The 19,222-nt window shown below is 49.1% G+C and overlaps 1 protein-coding gene across 5 annotated transcripts in view; it reads right to left on the bottom strand.

Moving 5' to 3' along the window:
* LOC133116626 (E3 ubiquitin-protein ligase HECW2-like) overlaps positions 1 to 19,222 on the bottom strand; it is a 56,129-nt gene that overhangs the window by 27,014 nt on the left and 9,893 nt on the right. For 3 of the 5 annotated variants that reach the window (XM_061226406.1, XM_061226410.1, XM_061226408.1), the window contains exons 2-6: positions 11,243 to 12,361; positions 3,740 to 3,847; positions 3,545 to 3,639; positions 1,063 to 1,138; positions 1 to 161 (exon numbers count right to left, since the gene is read on the bottom strand). The exon at positions 1 to 161 is cut by the window's left edge and continues 9 nt beyond it. In XM_061226406.1, the coding sequence (XP_061082390.1) occupies positions 1 to 161; positions 1,063 to 1,138; positions 3,545 to 3,639; positions 3,740 to 3,847; positions 11,243 to 11,537 (735 nt within the window). In that variant the 5' untranslated portion in view covers positions 11,538 to 12,361. Of the gene's footprint in view, positions 162 to 1,062; positions 1,139 to 3,544; positions 3,640 to 3,739; positions 3,848 to 11,242; positions 12,362 to 15,081; positions 15,200 to 19,222 lie in introns of those variants that run through there. The other 2 variants (XM_061226407.1, XM_061226409.1) reach the window with 2 other exon arrangements.

Raw genomic sequence — 19,222 nt, 5'->3', positions numbered from 1 at the left:
CCAGACGGGGTTGGTGGTGTTGGCAATGATGGAGGCACGTCTCTCCTGGCCGTGGTGGGCGAAGGTGGGGAAGCTGCTCTTCTTGCCCGGCTGGATGGACATCTTCAGGTAGGGGTCGGGGTTAAAGAACATGCCCTTCTTCAGCCCCAGAGCGCGGATATCTACAGAGAGAGGCACGGTCCTCAGAGAGAGGGCGTCTGCACACACACTACAGAGAGCAAATGACTACACACACACACACACACACACAATACACACACATACACAGTACACACACACATACACAATACACACACCATACACAATACACACACACTACAGACAGCAAATGCCTACACACACACGCACACACACAATACACACACATACACAATACACACACACACTACAGACAGCAAATGCCTACACACACACATATAATACACACACACAACAGAGAGCAAATGCCCACACACACACACACACAATACACACACAATACAGATAGCAAATACCTACACACACACACACACACACACACACACACAGAGGCACACACACGCACATGCACGCGCACACACGCGCACACCCGTACTCCAAATCTCACTTCCTGAACCGCTGGGAAACTGCAGTGCAGTGACCAACTCTGTCCAGCTGGGGACACTGGTGCTCATCACGTGACTTGTCTAAGCCAATCAGAGAGTAATGTGCTTGCTGCTTTTAGATGGCACGTACTTCACAGGACTCTGTGTCTAGCAGCAGCGGAGATTTAGGAGGACAGCAGATGAGCTTTGTACTCTGCATCCAACACCTGTGCTTACAGTAGCATCTGTTGCCCCGTGGACTGATTAATGATGTGACCTGCTGTGTGCAATGACACACTGTGGACAGAGAGGGGCAGCAGAGATCACTATAAATAGGGTCAAGATTAATTTAAAGCAGGGGTTTACCCACACACACACACAGAAACACACAGAAACACACGCACGCACACGCACACGCACACGCACACGCACAGGCACACACAGAAACACAGACACACAGAAACACACACATTCTTCGCAAGCTCTCTCCCAGCATCACCTGACAGTGTAAAGCTGACGAGTTTGCGACAGTGCTCCATCACCGACTGGCCTTGTCCCTGGCCTTCATCTCCAGCCTGAAAGAGAGAAACACACACATTACTGCTCACAAACTGTTTTACACACACTCTACACACACACACACACACACACTACTGCTCACAAACTGTCTTACACACACTCTACACACACACACACACACACACACACACACACACTACTGCTCACAAACTGTCTTACACACACTCTACACACACACACACACACACTACTGCTCACAAACTGTGCCTAACACACACTCAGCTACACACAGCAACACACACACTACTGCTCACAAACTGTCTTACACACACTCTACACACACACACACACTACTGCTCACAAACTGTGCCTAACACACTCAGCTACACACAACAACACAGACTACTGCTCACAAACTGTGCCTAACACACACTCAGCTACACACAGCAACACAGACTACTGCTCATAAACTGTGCCTAACACACACTCAGCTACACACAGCAACACACACACACACACGTTACTGCTCACAAACTGTGCCTTACCATAACACACACTCAGCTAAACACAGCAACACCCACACACACACACACACACACACACACACACACAAAAATCTCATTCACCATTAAACCTCCAGCATGAGGAAGACAGCGCTGCTCACAAATTGTACTGTGCTACTTGCTGGGCCAAACACAGTAAACAAATGCATTAGCATTTACACACACCCTAAAACACACAGCGACACAAGTATGCTTTCGTTCACACACCAAACCACCCACCAAACTATCCACAGCAATGCAAGTAGCTATTAAGAAACTGGGCTTGCAACCAAAATACTGCTGGTTTAATCCCCAGATGAGACACTGTGGCTATATCCTTGGGGGCACTTAGCCTAGAATGTGTCACTAAAACACAGAGCTGGTGCTAAAATTGGTCAATATGCACAATTCAAGTATAGACAAGGGAAACTGCACATGAACTGAACGATAATAAAATTCTGTGTTTTAATGGTTCTTCCATCACCACAGCAACTAATACAAGATCTATTTCAGCTTAGCTCAGAGACTGCCCTGCTGGAAAAACAGCTCAAGCTAGGTTTTGAAACAGCTGGTAGCTGGTTGAATAGTTTGTACCAGCTCCCAGCTCGTCATGGTTTATCTGGTTGACCAGTTCAGGCCAGCTACCAGCTTGGCATGGTTCAACCAGCTCAAGCTATGTTTTTAAACAGCTGGTGTAGCTGGTTGACCAGCTACCAGCTCAGACAAGCTACCAGCATTAGCTGGTTAACCAGCTCATACCCAACTAGACCAGCAATTTGACCAGCTTGATGCTCTGCATGTAGGTCAGAATGCAGAGCATCACCATGGATGCCACCTCTAATCTGTAGCTGCTCAAGTTCATAATACTCTGTACTTCTGCCAGGTAACCTGATCTGGGACGAACTAGCCCTCCATTTTAAACGTCAAATTAATTTGCGGCATCTGGTCACAGACTCTGCCGGGGCGGTGACAGCTAGAAGTGGGGGGGGGGGTTGATGTAGATAAGGAGAGGCCGCACACACAGGAACTACAACATACACAGGAAGTGACACACAGGAAGAGGAAATGTGTACAGGCAGTGAAGCTGCCCCAAACAGCGGTGAGATGATTCAGGTGACTTCCTGGAAGGCTTACAAACACAGGGTTATGACCGGCAGTGGTTTATCATCACGTTGGTGGAGAAACTAAAAAAAGCAGGTCCGTGTCTTCAACCGGTCAGCCTGGTCCCGGTCTGGAGTAGATATGTCATGCTGCTTCCTGGCTTCCCAGCCCACCTCTCTGCGTGATACGATGTTAAAGGACCACACCTACCCCAGCTCTAAAGCCCGCACTCTGCTGCTGATGGAACACCACTCCGACTTGGGAGAGAGCAGACAGCCTCATCCTTCATCTCTCTCTCATCCTTCTTCCTGACTGCGTCACGCTGGGAGCATTCTACCACTGTACGGGATACTCCCCCAGGAGGCTGCCATACTCATACACTAGGAATACACACACACACACACACACACACACACTGCACCAACACACACATATAGACTCACACATACCCACACACACACACTGCACCTACACGCACACGCACACGCACACACACACGCACACACACACTGCACCAACACACACATATAGACTCACACATACCCACACACACAGGCACACACCCCACACACACACACTGCACCTACACACACTTACATACTCACACATAGACACACAGGCACACGACACTGCACCTGCACACACATACACTCAGGGATTCACTCTCTCACACACACACACATACACGCACATACATACACTCAGGTATTCACACACACACACGCCTGCAGGCAGGCACACGACAATGCACCTACACACACATACACTCAGGGATTCGCTCACATACACACACGCGTACACACACACGCAGGCACTCACCAGGACTCCCGGGTTCCTGACGGTGATGCAGGGTGTAGTGGCCCTGAGGGCTCCACTCACTCCATGGTAGTACTTGAAGCAGATCTTCGTCTCAGCTAGAGGGAGAACACAGGAAGTCACACAGGAAGCCAAAAACTACATATCTCCCAGCACTACATTTCCCATAACCCCCCTCCTCAGGGCGTCATCACTCACGCTCCATGAAGTAGGGCCCGGGTTCCAGCCTCCATACGATCTGGCCCCTCTGCGTCCCATTCACCCCACGGTTCTTCGAGTCCCACACATTGGCAGGACAGGTCTCATCTGGAGAGGTGAACACACTGTCAGAGAGTGGACAACACACACACGCGTGCGCACACAACGGTAAAAGTCTGAGTAAGAAACTGAAGGATTGCGTGAAAATCACCTTTCACATGTACGCGTGTGTGTCAGTGCTTGCAAGCGTACGTGCGTACATGCATGCTCACGTGTGTGCGTGTGTGTGCATTGTGTTTACCACAGCGGTTATCTATTGGCTGTGAGAGAGGTGTGAGTGGTAGCTATCAGTGACAGCACATCTGCTGTTGCTGGTGGCACACTCATAGGATCAGGAAATCCTGCCCCCCCCCACCTCCCCCACCCAGGCTGACATCATATGAGGTGACATCACAAGGCTCCCACAGCCCTTCCCAGCACTCTCAGGAGCCTAACAGGAAGTGGTCGTTAAACAGGTCGCCCACCACCATCTCCCATATCAGATGCAGTCCTTCTGCATCTTCAAACAGCGGCCCAGAATATCCCCCCCCCCTCCCGTCCTCCCCCTGCCCTGTGCAGGATGTTCTGAGGGCTCTCTCACTCACCACACGCCCCGATGCTCCCGTCCCGAAACTCAGACTCCGTCCAGTCTCTCACCCCTGCACTCAGACCCCGCCCCTGCACTCAAACCCTGTCCCCACTCTCTCACCCTGGCGGGATGTCCTGGCCGCAAGGCCAACACTGATGATGTCACGAGGGACGCTGATGATGTCACATTTCCCACTCTCTGCCCCCCCTGCTGAGTCACGCACAGCTGTCCCTCCACATCAGCTCTCTATCCCACAATGCATCATACCCCCACAACTCAACTGTGCTTCTCAATCATCTACCTGCTATGTCTCTCTCTCTCACTCTCCCCCTCTCTCTCCCACACACACACACTCTCTCTCTCTTTCATACTCTCTCTCGCTGTCACATACACTCCCTCTCTGCCTTTGTCTCACGCTCTCACTGAAATTCAAAACACTTTATTGGCATGAAATACATTACTAAATATTCTCTCTCTTTCTTTCTCTCAGAATCAGAATCAGAATCACCTTTATACTAGGAATAGTACTTTGTGTTCTTTGTGCAGCTCAGTACAACATAATAACTGAACAGAATATGCAATAAACACAAAACAGTGTGCAATACAATATACAATACATATTGCCCTCTCTCTCCTGTGCCTGCTACAGCTAGCATTAGCCCCGATAGGAGCTGCAAGTCTTTCATCTGGGGCCAGGTCTGAAGGACCCAAGCAGCCGCAGGATGCTGCTAGGTACCCTTCCTTTCTGTGCATTTGTATTATTTATTAAGTGCTCGTGGGGAAAAGCAAACATAGAATACACATGATTTATTGAAAACATACATGTACGCACTCAGCAAGCTGGAGCTAAGGAGGCCGTAATTCAATAAAACTGCTTGCATTGCACGGCAAAGAGGTCTGAATCTTATACTCTTCAATCTTATACTATACAATCAGATCACATGCTTTACGCAATGTCTTAGATCTTGCCATTGAAATCACTCTTTGGATTCAAAATTTCAATCTGTAATACAAGCTCAATTGCACTTAAGAATCCAATAAATTAAATACAGACTTCTATGTAAAGCAACAAGACACATCGCAAACCAATCAAAGTTAAGTGTTTGTTCATAATATTCAAATGAGTAAACAAGCAGCGAATCAATAAGGGCTGCCTTTGGCGAACATATGGGCTACAGCCAATCAATGAGGCAGAGAGACTCCACAGTTACTTTAGAGGGTGAACACCACACCCCCTTTATGGGCAGCTGCATGAATCAAAACACAAAAACGTAGTAATTCTGTCACTTCAGCAGCTTCAACCAAACATTCAATCAGTGCACAATATCTCCTGTAAAACGAGAGACTTTAACATGCGTGGATAATTCCAACCAATTTGGTTATTTATATATATATAGACTGTATATATACAATTTCAAAAAAGCAAATATTAAATATTTCAAAATGACATCATCTATAAATATGACAACACAGTTGCCCTCATCTTATGTTAATTGTTTTGGTTGTCGGCCGTAATTTATTTGCAGCCTATGACTGGAAGATGTTTCTTATACACTCAGGATAATAATACACACATATGTATTGCTTATAGACTCTGAATGCAAAGTCAGAGCGGTCTGTTTGATAGTGCAAAAGATAAAGATCTCTCTTCTCATCACAAGGTCACTTTGAATTGTATGTGCTTTCAAAAGCAGCGCAAATGCATTAAAATGCACGGATGATTAAACAAGTATGCCCACAGTGTTCCTGTAGATGCATTGCCCTGTTTGCCGAGGCCAATGCTTCTGTTAGCGTTCAGTTTTCAGGAGAGTTTATGTAGCGTACATTGAATGTGTACATTTATACTATGGGTATTGTCCATGTATGCATTATTTACTGAGGAAGTACACACAACAGATATTTCTCAGAGGTACAATAGCCAATTTGGGAAATGGCTTTGTAAGCCCAACCCTAACGTCAACTATCTGCGCTTCAAACGACACAATTACACCAAAGAGGTAGTTGTGATAGACATGATATCTATACTCTTGAGAGAACATATGACCCATGACTTAGGCCAATCATTCATGAAGATGTGTCCGTGGGGATAGCACGGGAGCCATTAAGCGAGCGGATGGGATAAATTGGCTTTAAACTGTGCCTTGCCCAAATTGATTCACACTGAAACACATGACAAACAGCCGGGACAATTCCCCAATGTTAAAGGAGAACCCCTGCCAAAAGCCGTTATGTAATATGTTGGCCCTCAAGAGACCACATTGATCTCTTTCATAATGGGCACATATAGGCTAATACTTTAACCCATCCGGAACCGGAAAAATGTGTGGAACCCCGCCCAACAATAATTTCCCTCAGGTGTAACACCTCCCCGGTCCCTCGAGGTAGAAAACAGATGCAGACCATTCCAAGGAGGCTAAAGTTCAGAAAACACTCAAATGAGGCCCCAAGCCTTCAAGCTTCATCTACAGATAACAGATTTGCTGCCATGATTACATGTCAAAAACAAAAAACACCTCCATTAATTTATGGCAGGACTTCCACGGACTGTGGAAGACATCATCGCTTTAAATTACTTTCTGCAGATACTGATTTGAAACTGTGGATTTGACACGTGATGAAAGGCTACACCGATTAATCTGACAGCGAGACAGAACATATCACATTTCTGGGTGTAATTTTGACAGGGTGGGGAGAGAGAGAGAGAGAGGGAGAGAGGGAGAGAGGGAGAGGAAGAAGGGAGAGAGAGGGAGAGGAAGAAGGGAGAGAGAGTGAGAGAGAGAGAGAGAGGGGGAGAGAGAGACAGAGAGAGTGAGAGAGATGTACAGAAACACAGCTGGACTCTGATACGGTGGAACGAAACCTTCCGGAACCCTCCTGAACACCCAGACCAAAGCAACAAAAACATTACAGGGGAGTTACTATGGCAACACCACCACCACCTCCACCATTTTACCCCTCACCCCACACCCCTCATTCAGGAAGGGTGTGTTCACATGCGTGTGCGGGGTGGGTTAAAGGCAGGGCGGGGCCGGGGGGGGAGGTAAGAGAAAGAGTAACCCGAGGGTAGTGTCCAGTACCCCAGCCCTGTGCAGCAGCAGCTCATGGTCCGAGTCACACACCAGACCCCAGCGCTCTGGGATTCTGCCCCAGGGGCAGTAATGAAGTCCTGACGCTCTCCCAATCGATGGAGCCAGGGCACGAAGCCTGAACGAAGCACCTCTCTCTCTCAAAAAATCACTCCCTTCCCAACCTGCCCCTGGCAGCAGAGGGGCGATCGATACGCAGGTGCCCTGAGATGGAGCGAGGGTGCAGAGATGGACAGATTTCTATTGGCCATCACTCTCGCTGTCTCCTCTCTGACTGCATCAGGCAAATAAACTGCACCCTTGCTGGAGGGAATAATTAGAGGACAAAAAAATGTCTCCTCGATCTTTGTGTCTGTAATGCGCGCGCACACGCACGCGCACACACATGCATACACACAAACGCGCACACACACACACACACACACACACACACACAATCATACACAAACATACATATACACACACACACACACACACACGATCACACACATACAGAGATACACACACGCATACATACATACACTCACAAACACATGCAATCACACACATACACGCACAGATACACGAACATGCATACACACAATCACACACACACATGCGTACATACACACACACATGCCAACACTCACACACATACACATGAATATGAATATGCTCTCACACACACACACACAAACATATCCTCACATAGACATGTACACACACTCAAAAAACATGCACAGGTACGCAAGGACACATACACGCCTGCACAAACACACAAACATATAGATGACACAGAAACTCACAAGCACATGCATTTACACCCATTGTATAAAATGTGTCTGCTGTGAATTTGTGTGTTTGAGGACAGTCTCTGCCTCCGTAGTGAAGATCATGGTCATTAGCGTGAAAAGAATGTAATTAGCCAATTTACACTGCAGCCTGGGCAATCGGGTTAAATATATGCCGTCTCTGACAACAGTCACGACCGTGTGCGTCACGTGACTCCTGACTAATGACAGCGGTGAGGTCCAGTACTGATTACAGCTCAGCAGTGACCGTAATAATTCCCCACTCTGCCCGCTAAAATATGTAAATATTATGGAGAATATGTTAATACTAAACACAGCTGTTGTGACTGTTCATTAGCATATCAGAGAGTCTGAGGAGGAGAGAGAGAACAGGACACAGAGGCCGCAGAAGACAGGAGAGGAGAAAGGGAGGGGAGAGGAGGGGAGGGGGTGGGGAGTGAATGGGAGGGGGAGCGTGTGTGTGTGTGAGAGAGAGAGAGTGTGTGAGTGAGCATGTGCAAAAGCATAGCCAGCCTATCCAATGACGAGGTGTCTCCGCAGCATACGCGCTGCTGAATCAGCACTCTGCAGAGCCTCTCTCCACATGCACACGCACGCCTGAGAATATACACATGAGCACATACAAAAACACACTCACGCACATATATGCACACAGCCGTTTTAGTTAAAATTCAAATATGCTTTCTTGGCAAAACACACATAGGTAGAGTATTGCCAAAGCAATAATGTGCACAATATGCATAATAAAATGACAATTACTAGACTGCTCACACAGACACTGTGAACACATACACATTACACATTTATGCACACAAACAAACATACACACACAGCTCCACGCACATGGTAAATGATCATGCACATACACACATATCACACACACAGACGCAGACACACAAACACACACCCACACACCCACACACCCACACAGAGACACAGACACAGACACAGACACACACACACAGACACACCTACATACACACATACACATACATACAGTGTGTGTGTGTGTGTGTGTATGTGTATGTGAGTGCATGGTATGAGTTTGTCTATGTGCACGTGTGCATGTGCATGGTGTCTGTATGTTTATATGCATGTATGTGTATGTATGCAGGCGTGTGTGTATGTGCATGTATGTGCATGGTATGAGTTTGTCTATGTGAATGTGTGTGTATGCGGATGGTGTGTGTATGTTTATATGCATGTGTATGTGTAGTATGAGTTTGTCTATGTGAATGTGTGTAAATGTTTATATGCATGTGTGTGTATGTATGCAGGTGTGTGTGTATGTGCATGTATGTGCATGGTATGAGTTTGTCTATGTGAATGTGTGTAAATGTTTATATGCATGTGTGTGTATGTATGCAGGTGTGTGTGTATGTGTGAACATGTGAACTCAAGCACAGTGCTCACGGTTCAGCTCATGGGCTGTTAGTGTGCAGAACCAGGGAGGTCCTCTCCCCTCCTCCCCGCCCCACCCTGTTAGCATGCCCGGGACTGGAGGACCCACCCACAGACAGCCCAGAAGCCAGTAAAAGAGCAGGGGTGGAAATCTCCAGACCAGGCTAAAGGGGGGTCCACAGCAGAGGCAGGCAGCCCTGCTTCTAGAAGTTTCCACTTACACACATTACTTTGGCCTTATGGCTGATTTAGCTGCCTTTACTAATGCCTGTCTGCTCATACATCAGACCACAGTAAAACACTTTGCACAGAGACACAGGAACAGCCTACAGCTGTCACTCATGAGTTTATCCATAAACACAGCAAACAGTTTCAGTCACATAAAGGATTGGGCTCGTAAGCAGAGAGCAGAATCTGGCGCGAAACCAAGAAACATTTGGCCCTCCGGTAACAGGGCTTCCCAGCCCAACTCCAGCCTACAGAACAGCCAACCCAGCAGGGTACTGCCACACAGGGCAGACCGATCTGTTACCTTACATTATATAACTTTATATTACATTATATGACATGGCATTACCGTACATTATGTTCTGGACTGACCATCCACAGGTAAATTAAGGCTCAGGCATTCTGATTCCTATCCCTTTCTTTAAATTGATCTCTGACCAATTTTGCAAGCATTTTCTTTTCTTTTTTTTATGAGTATTGCACAAGTGTGAGTTTTCAATTGCTGTTCCCCAAAGCAAGCACGGTACATTATAACTGTATGCTCAGTAAGTTGCATTGGTTAAGCTGATAAAGTAATCATTTATCACCACCCTGTTCATCATCATCACCACCACCACCACCACCATCATAACAGTCAAAGACTAATAAGAGTGACACCATCATTATCAACATTACCATCATCATTATGGTTACGACCGTTACCATCAGCATTACCATTACTACTGTGACAGTCACCATTACCATTTCAACCAACACCATCATCTTTATCATCATCACTACAATATACATTACTGTAATCATTACCATAACCACCATTATCATCATCATTACCATTAAGCCTGTTACCATCAGCATTACCATTACTGCATTACCATCATCATTACAATCATCATTACCATTACTACATTACCATCATCATTACAATCATCATTACCATTACTACTGTGAGTCACCATTACCATTTCTACCAACACCATAATCTTTATCATCATCACTACATTACTGTAATCATTACCATTACTACCAGCATCATCATCATCATTACAATCAGCATTACCATTACTACATTACCATCATCATTACAATTGTCATTAACATTACTACCAACACCATCATCTTTACCATCATCCCAACCAGCAGCATTACCATTATTATTGTTACAGTCACTATTACCATTTTGACCATAATCTTTACCTACTACAGTACCTACTAATAATAACTGTGACATTATCATCATGACATGAAACCAGCTAATGATCAAAGAGACATCATCAAAAGCTACTAATGGAGTGACATGGTGTAAATGGGAGTGCGCAGCAGCACAGATAGGATGGAAACAGAGCCAAAATGGCGGACCGTGGCATCTCACCGATGTGGTACAGGCCAATCCAGTCGGTGGCGTCCACCTCCTCCTTGATGTCCCAGGAGATGGTGAGGTTGGGCGCGCGGCCCAGCGTGAACTCGTAGGCGGAGGCGGTGAGCGAGGAGCGGCTGTCGGAGGTGACCAGGTCGGTGTCGCTGTTGGCCCGCGGGAGGCCATGCGTCTCGGAGGGCCCGGCGCTCTGCGCCGCCAGGCTCTGGAGGTTCTCCGGGCTCAGCGTGTAGCGCATCTGCGGGCTCCGCCTCCGCACCACCAGCAGGTGCTCCCGCGCCGTGGTCGCCATGGCGACGGCGGGGGGGTGCGGCTGGGGGCGGGGCCGGGGGGGCAGGACGGCCGTGGTGAGGGAGGGGCGAATGGTGGACGCCGGGGCGTGGCAGAGGGCAGGGACGAGAACACGGCCGAGGACGTTCTGGGGGGAGGGGGAGAGGATGCGGGGGGGTCGAGAGACCGGAGCAGACCGACAGAGAGATGGAGAGACTTATGATAACGGACTTATTCTGTTATTAGTCTCGGCTTCACATGTTCCTTGCCATGCTTTGGAAATACAAAAGCTAAATTGTGTCATGCCAATAAAGCACCTTGAATTTGAATTTGACTGGTCACGTCTCAAGCGGGTATCCTCTGATCTTCAGCACTGCCAGCTGAATGGATCATGGGAAATGCGGTTTTGAGCGCTTTCGGTAACGCCGGCGGGCCCTGGTGTGGCCTGCTCTTTCCGGGAAGGAGGGCTGGGGTGGCGAATTATCGGATCGTCCGTCCAATCATAGATGAGTTAGCGTGGGCGCTGCTTTTGCTAGCGAGCCGTGGTCAGTCCATAGCCGTGTGTCCTGGACTTCACTCATGGCCTCTCTGTCTCCATGCCTCTCTACGTATTCCTCACGCCCAGCCAGTGTGAGCGACACGCGACAGAGTCCCCCGGGCGCAACGCCACTCGCCACAGCCGCTGATCTGGAGTCAGCTGCCGAGGCCCCGGAGCAGGGACCGGAGCAGGTTGTTTTCCCGCCAAACAGGTTCCGGGTTCGGGATGTGGTTGGGGCGCTTCTCTGGCTAACGGTGGGAAAAGGGGCGGTGTCTCAAGGTTGACGAGGCAGGGCCTGAGTTGGTTTCCTAGGGCAGAGAGAGAGAGAGAGGGAGGGAGGGAGAGAGAGGGGGAGAGAGGGAGAGAAAGGGAGAGAGTGGGAGGGAGGGAGAGAGAGGGAGGGGTACATAAGTGTATGCTCCAGTGCCTAGACATAACAGGACTAAATTCAGCTGTGGGAAAAAAAGCTTTGTTTGAGAAAAAGCTGCTGATCTGTGCACCAGCGGACCTTGTGCTGCGCAGTATTGTGAGGAATTATGCAATAGCAGAATTACGCAATGGCAGGATTCCAGCTGATCCCTGGTTTAATCACTGTTTTTACTCACAATGGAGGAGGAGAGCGGGGGTGTACACGCAAATTAGTTTTCCTGGAATGTCCTTCACGCACACGCAGTGCTTATTTTACCGAATCCTCGCTGTGGGATCACAGGCCGGACAACATGGCGAGGCTGTCTGCAATCACTTCTGCTAGCCCTGCTAATCTCCCTGCTAGCAGACCCGTGGCCTGTTTAAAATCAGGGCGTTACTTTTTCAACGTTTATGGAGAGAACAAACCCACGTGTGTTGATGGGGGACCCCAGCTTTGGCTCAAGGGGAGGAAGGGGAGAGGAGAGACGCTAGGAACCAGTCTCCAAACGTTGGTGCAGCTTCAGGCAGCTGAAAGGATCACTCTGTTATATGTGCAAAAGATCACCAGAACCAACACATGAGCCAGACCTCTCCGTACTGCAACCTGTCTATTAATAGTGTATGCCCCTGTTCTCCAACTCCTGGTCTTCAAGGGCTGGGAACTGCTGGTTTTCCACCCTGCCTTTCCCGGGGAGTCAGGTCTAAAGCCAGTCTGGCCAATTAGCAGCACTAATTGTTCAGTTAATTACCCGGGAGAAAAGAAAACCAGCGCCAGATTTGGATTCGAGGGACATAATCGAAGAGCCTTGCTCTATCCACTGATACTGAACACAATCATACTTTACTTTATAGTGTACACACAGATGTTACACACTCATACTGCATGCACTGATATCGAACACACTCCTAATGTAAGGACCAACACTATACACTTATAAAATACACGATGATACTGTACACACACACCTGTACATACAGACACTGTACACACTCACACTATGTACAGTAACACTGCACAGACACAGTAAACATATTTCCAGACATATCCACACTCTTACCATGCACAAACTGATACTGCACCAACTAATATTGTGAAACTGGACCCAGACATGGAGCTTCTCCACCCTAGCTCCCTAGTGGTGGAACGACCTCCCTATCCCCATAAGAACTTCTCCTTCGCTGTACATTTTACATTTTAGTCATTTGGCAGACGCTTTTAATCCAAAGCGACTTACAAGTGCATAGGTTCTACCATAAGTCAAAGCATCACATCCAGAAACTAGCAAAATACACATGAAATGCTGTTCTAAACATAATTGTCATCATAAGTGCATTTTGTTTTTTGTTTTTTTTTTGTTTTTTTTGTTTTTTGGGGGGGGGGGGGGTTAGACAAGGATAGGGATATCAGAAAGGAGGGGCAGGGGAAATCAGGAGGGAGGACTAAGGTAGAGTTTGAAAAGGTGGGTTTTGAGTCTGCGTCGAAATAGGGGGAGGGATTCTGCTGTTCTGACAGTGGTAGGCAAGTCATTCCACCACTGAGGAACCAGAACGGAAAACAGGCGTGAACGTGCAGCTCGACCACCAGGTGCACGTAGAGAGGGAACCATAAGGCAACCAGAGCTGGCAGACCGGAGTGGTCTAGCTGGGGAGTAGGGAGTGATCAGGGATTGTATGTAAGGTGGGGCAGTCCCCTTAGCAGCCTGAAATGCCAACACTAGGGCTCTCTTCACTCTGTACCATAACTCCTCTGAGGGAGTCCCCTAATCCACTGTCACTTGTTTTTCACCTGTCTATCTTTAGCCCTTCGCATTCTGTACCTTAATCTAGGAATTTGTCTCGGTACTGTAGTTCCTGAAATTGTAGATGTCTTGGAATGGTAGTTACCGACTTGGCCTATCTATCAGTGTACTGGACTTATGTTCATGGCCTTATAACCAAGCATATATGAATTGTACCTTATCCAACATATTCAGCCAGAACACTAATGGCTCTATAAGCACACACAGTCCGAATAGCTCAGCTGAGACAACCAGGACACGTGCTAGCTAAGCTAACCCAGGAATCTCACTAACTCCACCCACAGCACAGACCCCTGCCCCAGCCAGCCCCGTGAACAGCAGCTGTGCTAAAATGAAATGATTATACTGGGAACCTTGACCTATGTTTTTACCGTGTGGATAACAGTCCTTTCTAATACTCTTGTTTGGTCTACTTATTTATCTCTCCACCACCCCCCCTCTCCCACATCTCCTTCTCCAGATGATCCAGGGCAGGAGGAGTGGGGGAAGTACATGACAAATTCCAGCCAGAGATCTGTGTTGTAGAAATGTTAATCTTATCCAAGAGCTAAAGATAGAGACAGAGAGAGAGATTACATTACAGCAACTAAATTAACCAGGGACTGCAACTCATCTATTGTGGAAAAATCACTTTCTCTCCTTCCCTGTCCTTCTCTCTCTCTCAATCCTTTCCTCTCTTCCAGCTTTCAGTGTTTATTTTAAGGCTTAGCAGTGTACCAGGGCTTCACTAACACTGACAGAAAGAGGTGATGGAAAACAAACAGCAAAATATTATTAGGCACAACTTCCAAGCTGAAGATAATAAGAATGAAAAGCCGTACCCCTGACACTGCTGTTCAGAGCTGCCAATCAGATGTGCTCTCCAAAAACCCAAAACAGCCACCGGGAGGAAAACAGGGCCGGTGGCTCCCGGGAGGATCCTGAATTAGCTCGATTTCGACAGGCCTGTCAGCGGAACGTCGCGGAACATCACGGAACAGTGTCCGACAGCACCGAGTGCAGCTGGCCCAGACGCCCACCCTGCGCCCGCCCCCGCCCCCGCACCCCTCTCCGCCCCACGGCTGCCGTGGAGAACAGGCCCCCCCCCCCCCCCCAAATGCTGACGGCTTACACCCGCAAACACCAAATGCGCCGAAGACACAGACAAGAACAGCGCAGCGCCCGTGACAGAACAGTCCCGTCATCCTCTTCTCCCTCCGTCTATCTCTCAGGGGAAGGTGGTGGAGGGGGGGGGGGGTGCGCTGTAAGATGCTAATGTGCAGTGTCAGTTCAGTTTGGCTCATTCACACAGCGCCCTGCGCCTCGCTCTGGGCTACAGACCGCAGTCTGCGTGAAGCAGAGTGAAGCGGCTCGCAGACCGAGCGCTGACCGGCAGTGTGAGGTCGTGTATGACAGAGCTGTGGAAGAGGAGGTCAGACTGTGGGCCTGAGAGCCTGCGGCTGTAGTCAGGGCACAAACTGAGTCCTGTCGGTCCAGATGCAGGGAGGTGAAAGGGTCAGGACAACAGGGGGGAGAGAGCGGTAAGAGGCTGGGGCAGTGATGTGCGTGGGGGGTACAGAGAGGGGAAGTTGGGGGGTGTTGTGGGTGTTTTGGGAGCAGAGTTGTGGGTGAGCCCTGTAGAGAGGGGAGGGCTTGTGCTGAGGGGCGAGGCTGAGATTCCGGGCTCTCCTCAGGGTGCCGTGAAACAGGAGCCGTGTGTCTGAGGAGAGGAGAGCCAGGATGTCCCTGCAGCAGCAGTGGCCAGCCCAAACCACCACTACAGCTGGAGTCCTGTCACACACACACACACACTCTCTCTCTCTCTCTCTCTCTCTCTCTCTCTCTCTCTCTCTCTCTCTCATACACACACACACACTCTCTCTCACATACACACTCTCACACACACACACACTCTCTCTCACACATACACACACACTCACACATACACACACATACACAAACTCTCTCTCACACACATACACTCTCACACATATACACACACACACTCCCTCTCTCACACACTCACACACACATACACACTCCCTCACATACACACACACACACATGCACTCCCCCATATACACACACTCGCTCTCTCTCACTCACACACACACCACACACACACACACACACACACACACACACACACACACTCCCCCACATACGGACTCTATTATGCACAGCACACAATAACTCAAACTCTTTCTCACACACACAGGCCAACAGTTCTTTCGAACTCTCACACACTTACTGTCACTTACACATTCTCCCACGCTCGCTCTCTGCCCTCAGAAATCTCACAGGCACAGAGAAACACACACACACACACACACACACACTCCTGCTGCTCCTGTGGGAATGTGCTGGGGTTTGTACGGGCACACACACCCCCACCCCCCACACACATATCCACACACACTCCTGCTGCTCCTGTACAAGTGTGCTAGGGTAGGTACAGACACACACACACAAACACACTCCTGCTGCACTTGAGCTGGGGTTGTGTACGGCACACACTCCTTGAACATCTAAGACTTACTGCAGTGGCTGTGAACTTGTAAATGCTCAGATGGTGGTCATAAATATGCACAGGGCCTGGCGGAGACAGATGGAGGGAAGAGAGAAGGAAGGAGGGAAAGAAGGGAGTGACAGAGGGAAGGAGGAGGGAGGAGGGACTGCTGGTTATGTAACTGGAGGGAGGTGATGAAAGGACAAAAATCTGATCACTGCACACACACACACACACACACACACACACACACACAGATGATGTTAATCTAAGGGGGAGGGTTCTATCGAGTAGAAACAGGCACGGCCTAAAGCTTCACATGGACTGATGGGTGAATATCACATTACCGTTCTTGTTTCCTCCGTGCTCTGGGCTTTAACTGAATTCCGAAAGAGCAGTGCCAAATGTCACTCAGTCTGGAGTGTGGAGGCCATATAAACGAACAGCGACAGTCACAGCATTAAAATCAGAGACATGGATCTATAGATCGTGTGTGCATGCCTGTGCCTGTGCTGTGTCTGTGCCTGTGCCTGTGCCTGTGTGTGTGTGTGTGTGTGGGCGTGCGTGCGTGCGTGCGTGTGTGTACGCATGTCTGTGCTTGCGTGTTTGTCTGTGTGTGTGTGTGTCTGTGTGTTTGTGCGTTAGACCAGGGTCAAATACGTAATGGATACGTTCTGGATTCAAATACATTTCCACGCTTTACTGAGCTTGTCTGCTGTACAGACAAGACTGGTACGCAATACTCTCAAAAAGTTCAAACCCCACCTTCTGGTCATCGTTGTTAACTCAACCGCACCAGGCACCAGTATTTCAATGTCATTTGACCCAAGGTCTGGTTTATGTGTGGGTGTGCTCATGTACGTGTGTGCACACAGGTGGAGGTGGGGTCAGCCAGAGCTACAGAGAAGATCTCTGAGTAAGTAAGTAAGTACTAACACAGAGCTCAGATACACACACTCAGGTGTCTGAAATCTATAGCGCAGGCATTAAGGAATCCAGCTGGGAGCAGCTGAATGAGAGGCAGGAGAGAGGGAGCAGCGCTGGCACCCAGGACCGGATCTCCTGCGCCGTTTAACGCAGCCCAGGCCGGAGCGGGCAGGGGGAGCACAATCAATACACTGCAATAAAGGCGAAGTGGGCCTTCAGAGCGTGGAAGAGAATCAGCAGCGGATGAATCTCTCTCTCTCTCTCTCTCTCTCTCTCTCTCTCTCTCTCTCTCTCTCTCTCTCTCTCTCTCTCTCTCTCTCTCTCTCTCTCTCTCTCTCTCTCTCTCTCTCTCTCTCTCTCTCTCCCTCCCTCTCTCCCTCCCTCCCCCCCCTTCCCTCCCTCCCTCGCTCTCCCCTCACTCCCTCGCTCTTCCTCTCCCCCCTTCCCTCCCGCTCTCCCTCTCCCCTTCCCTCTCTCCCTCGCTCTCCCCCTCGCTCTCCCCCTTCCCTCTCTCCCTCTCTCCCTCGCTCTCTACCTCCATCTCTATCCCTCTCTCCCTCTCCCCCCTTCTCTCCCTCTCTCCCTCTCCTCACTCTCCCTCTCTCTCTCCATTCCCTCAGATTCGCAAAGGTTCTGAGGCATTCCTCTGGGAAGGGCACACGTCTGTAGTCCTCAGTACGCACATTTTCTACCCACGAAACCAGAAGAGGGGAGGCTGACCGTGTAGCCAACTACTCAACTACTCAACTACTCGACGCCGAGCAGCAGGGAGGGCCAGCAGACCCCGTGGCTCCCCAGGGCCGGGTCAGACAACCCCCGAGGCAGAGTGGAGGAGGCGCCGAAGCTTTGCTGAGTGAGGAAGAACAGAGCGAGGAAGCCCGGCGGACGGAGGAGACTCCCCCCGCCCCCCCGCCCAGCTCGGCCGACGCCAGAGGCTCACGTGGCTAATGCTTCACGCGTCCCCAATCCGCACAGCTGGATATCCGAGCGGGGCCTCTCCGGCAAAGAGCCTCCGCCTCAGAACTCCGTACCCCACGTCTGCCCGGAAGACTCGAGTATGGAACCGTTTTCTTTGTCAAAGGTCAACCAAAATGTAAAAAGCTTTGTTACAGTACTGTGTTGTAAAAACCAAAAAGCATTCTCTCCTCATTTTAAACCGAATCGTCATGTAGCTCTTGTTCGACTGGGGTTTCACTGCGCTTAACCACTTGCACTTGTAAAAGAGGTGTTAAACATCAGTGAACGAAATAAAAACAAAGCGTTAAAGTTGATTATAATAATTGCTTTGTCTGAATGTTTGCAACCTCACACTGATCAACATTTGCAACCTCACACTGATCTGCCACTTGCTGTGATGTTGCAGGAAACCTGCAGTGTTGCGGGAGCGTTGCTATGATGTTGTGGAAGCGTTGCTGTGATGTTGCAGGAAACCTGCAGCATTGCGGGAGCGTTGCCGTGATGTTGTGGAAGCGTTGCTGTGATGTTGCAGGAAACCTGCAGCATTGCGGGAGCGTTGCCGTGATGTTGTGGAAGCGTTGCTGTGATGT

Source organism: Conger conger, chromosome 17, assembly GCF_963514075.1.
Source record: "Conger conger chromosome 17, fConCon1.1, whole genome shotgun sequence".
Taxonomy (NCBI): domain Eukaryota; kingdom Metazoa; phylum Chordata; class Actinopteri; order Anguilliformes; family Congridae; genus Conger; species Conger conger.
The sequence above is the reverse complement of the archived record's forward strand: the minus strand, read 5'-3'. Positions and strand labels throughout refer to the sequence as shown.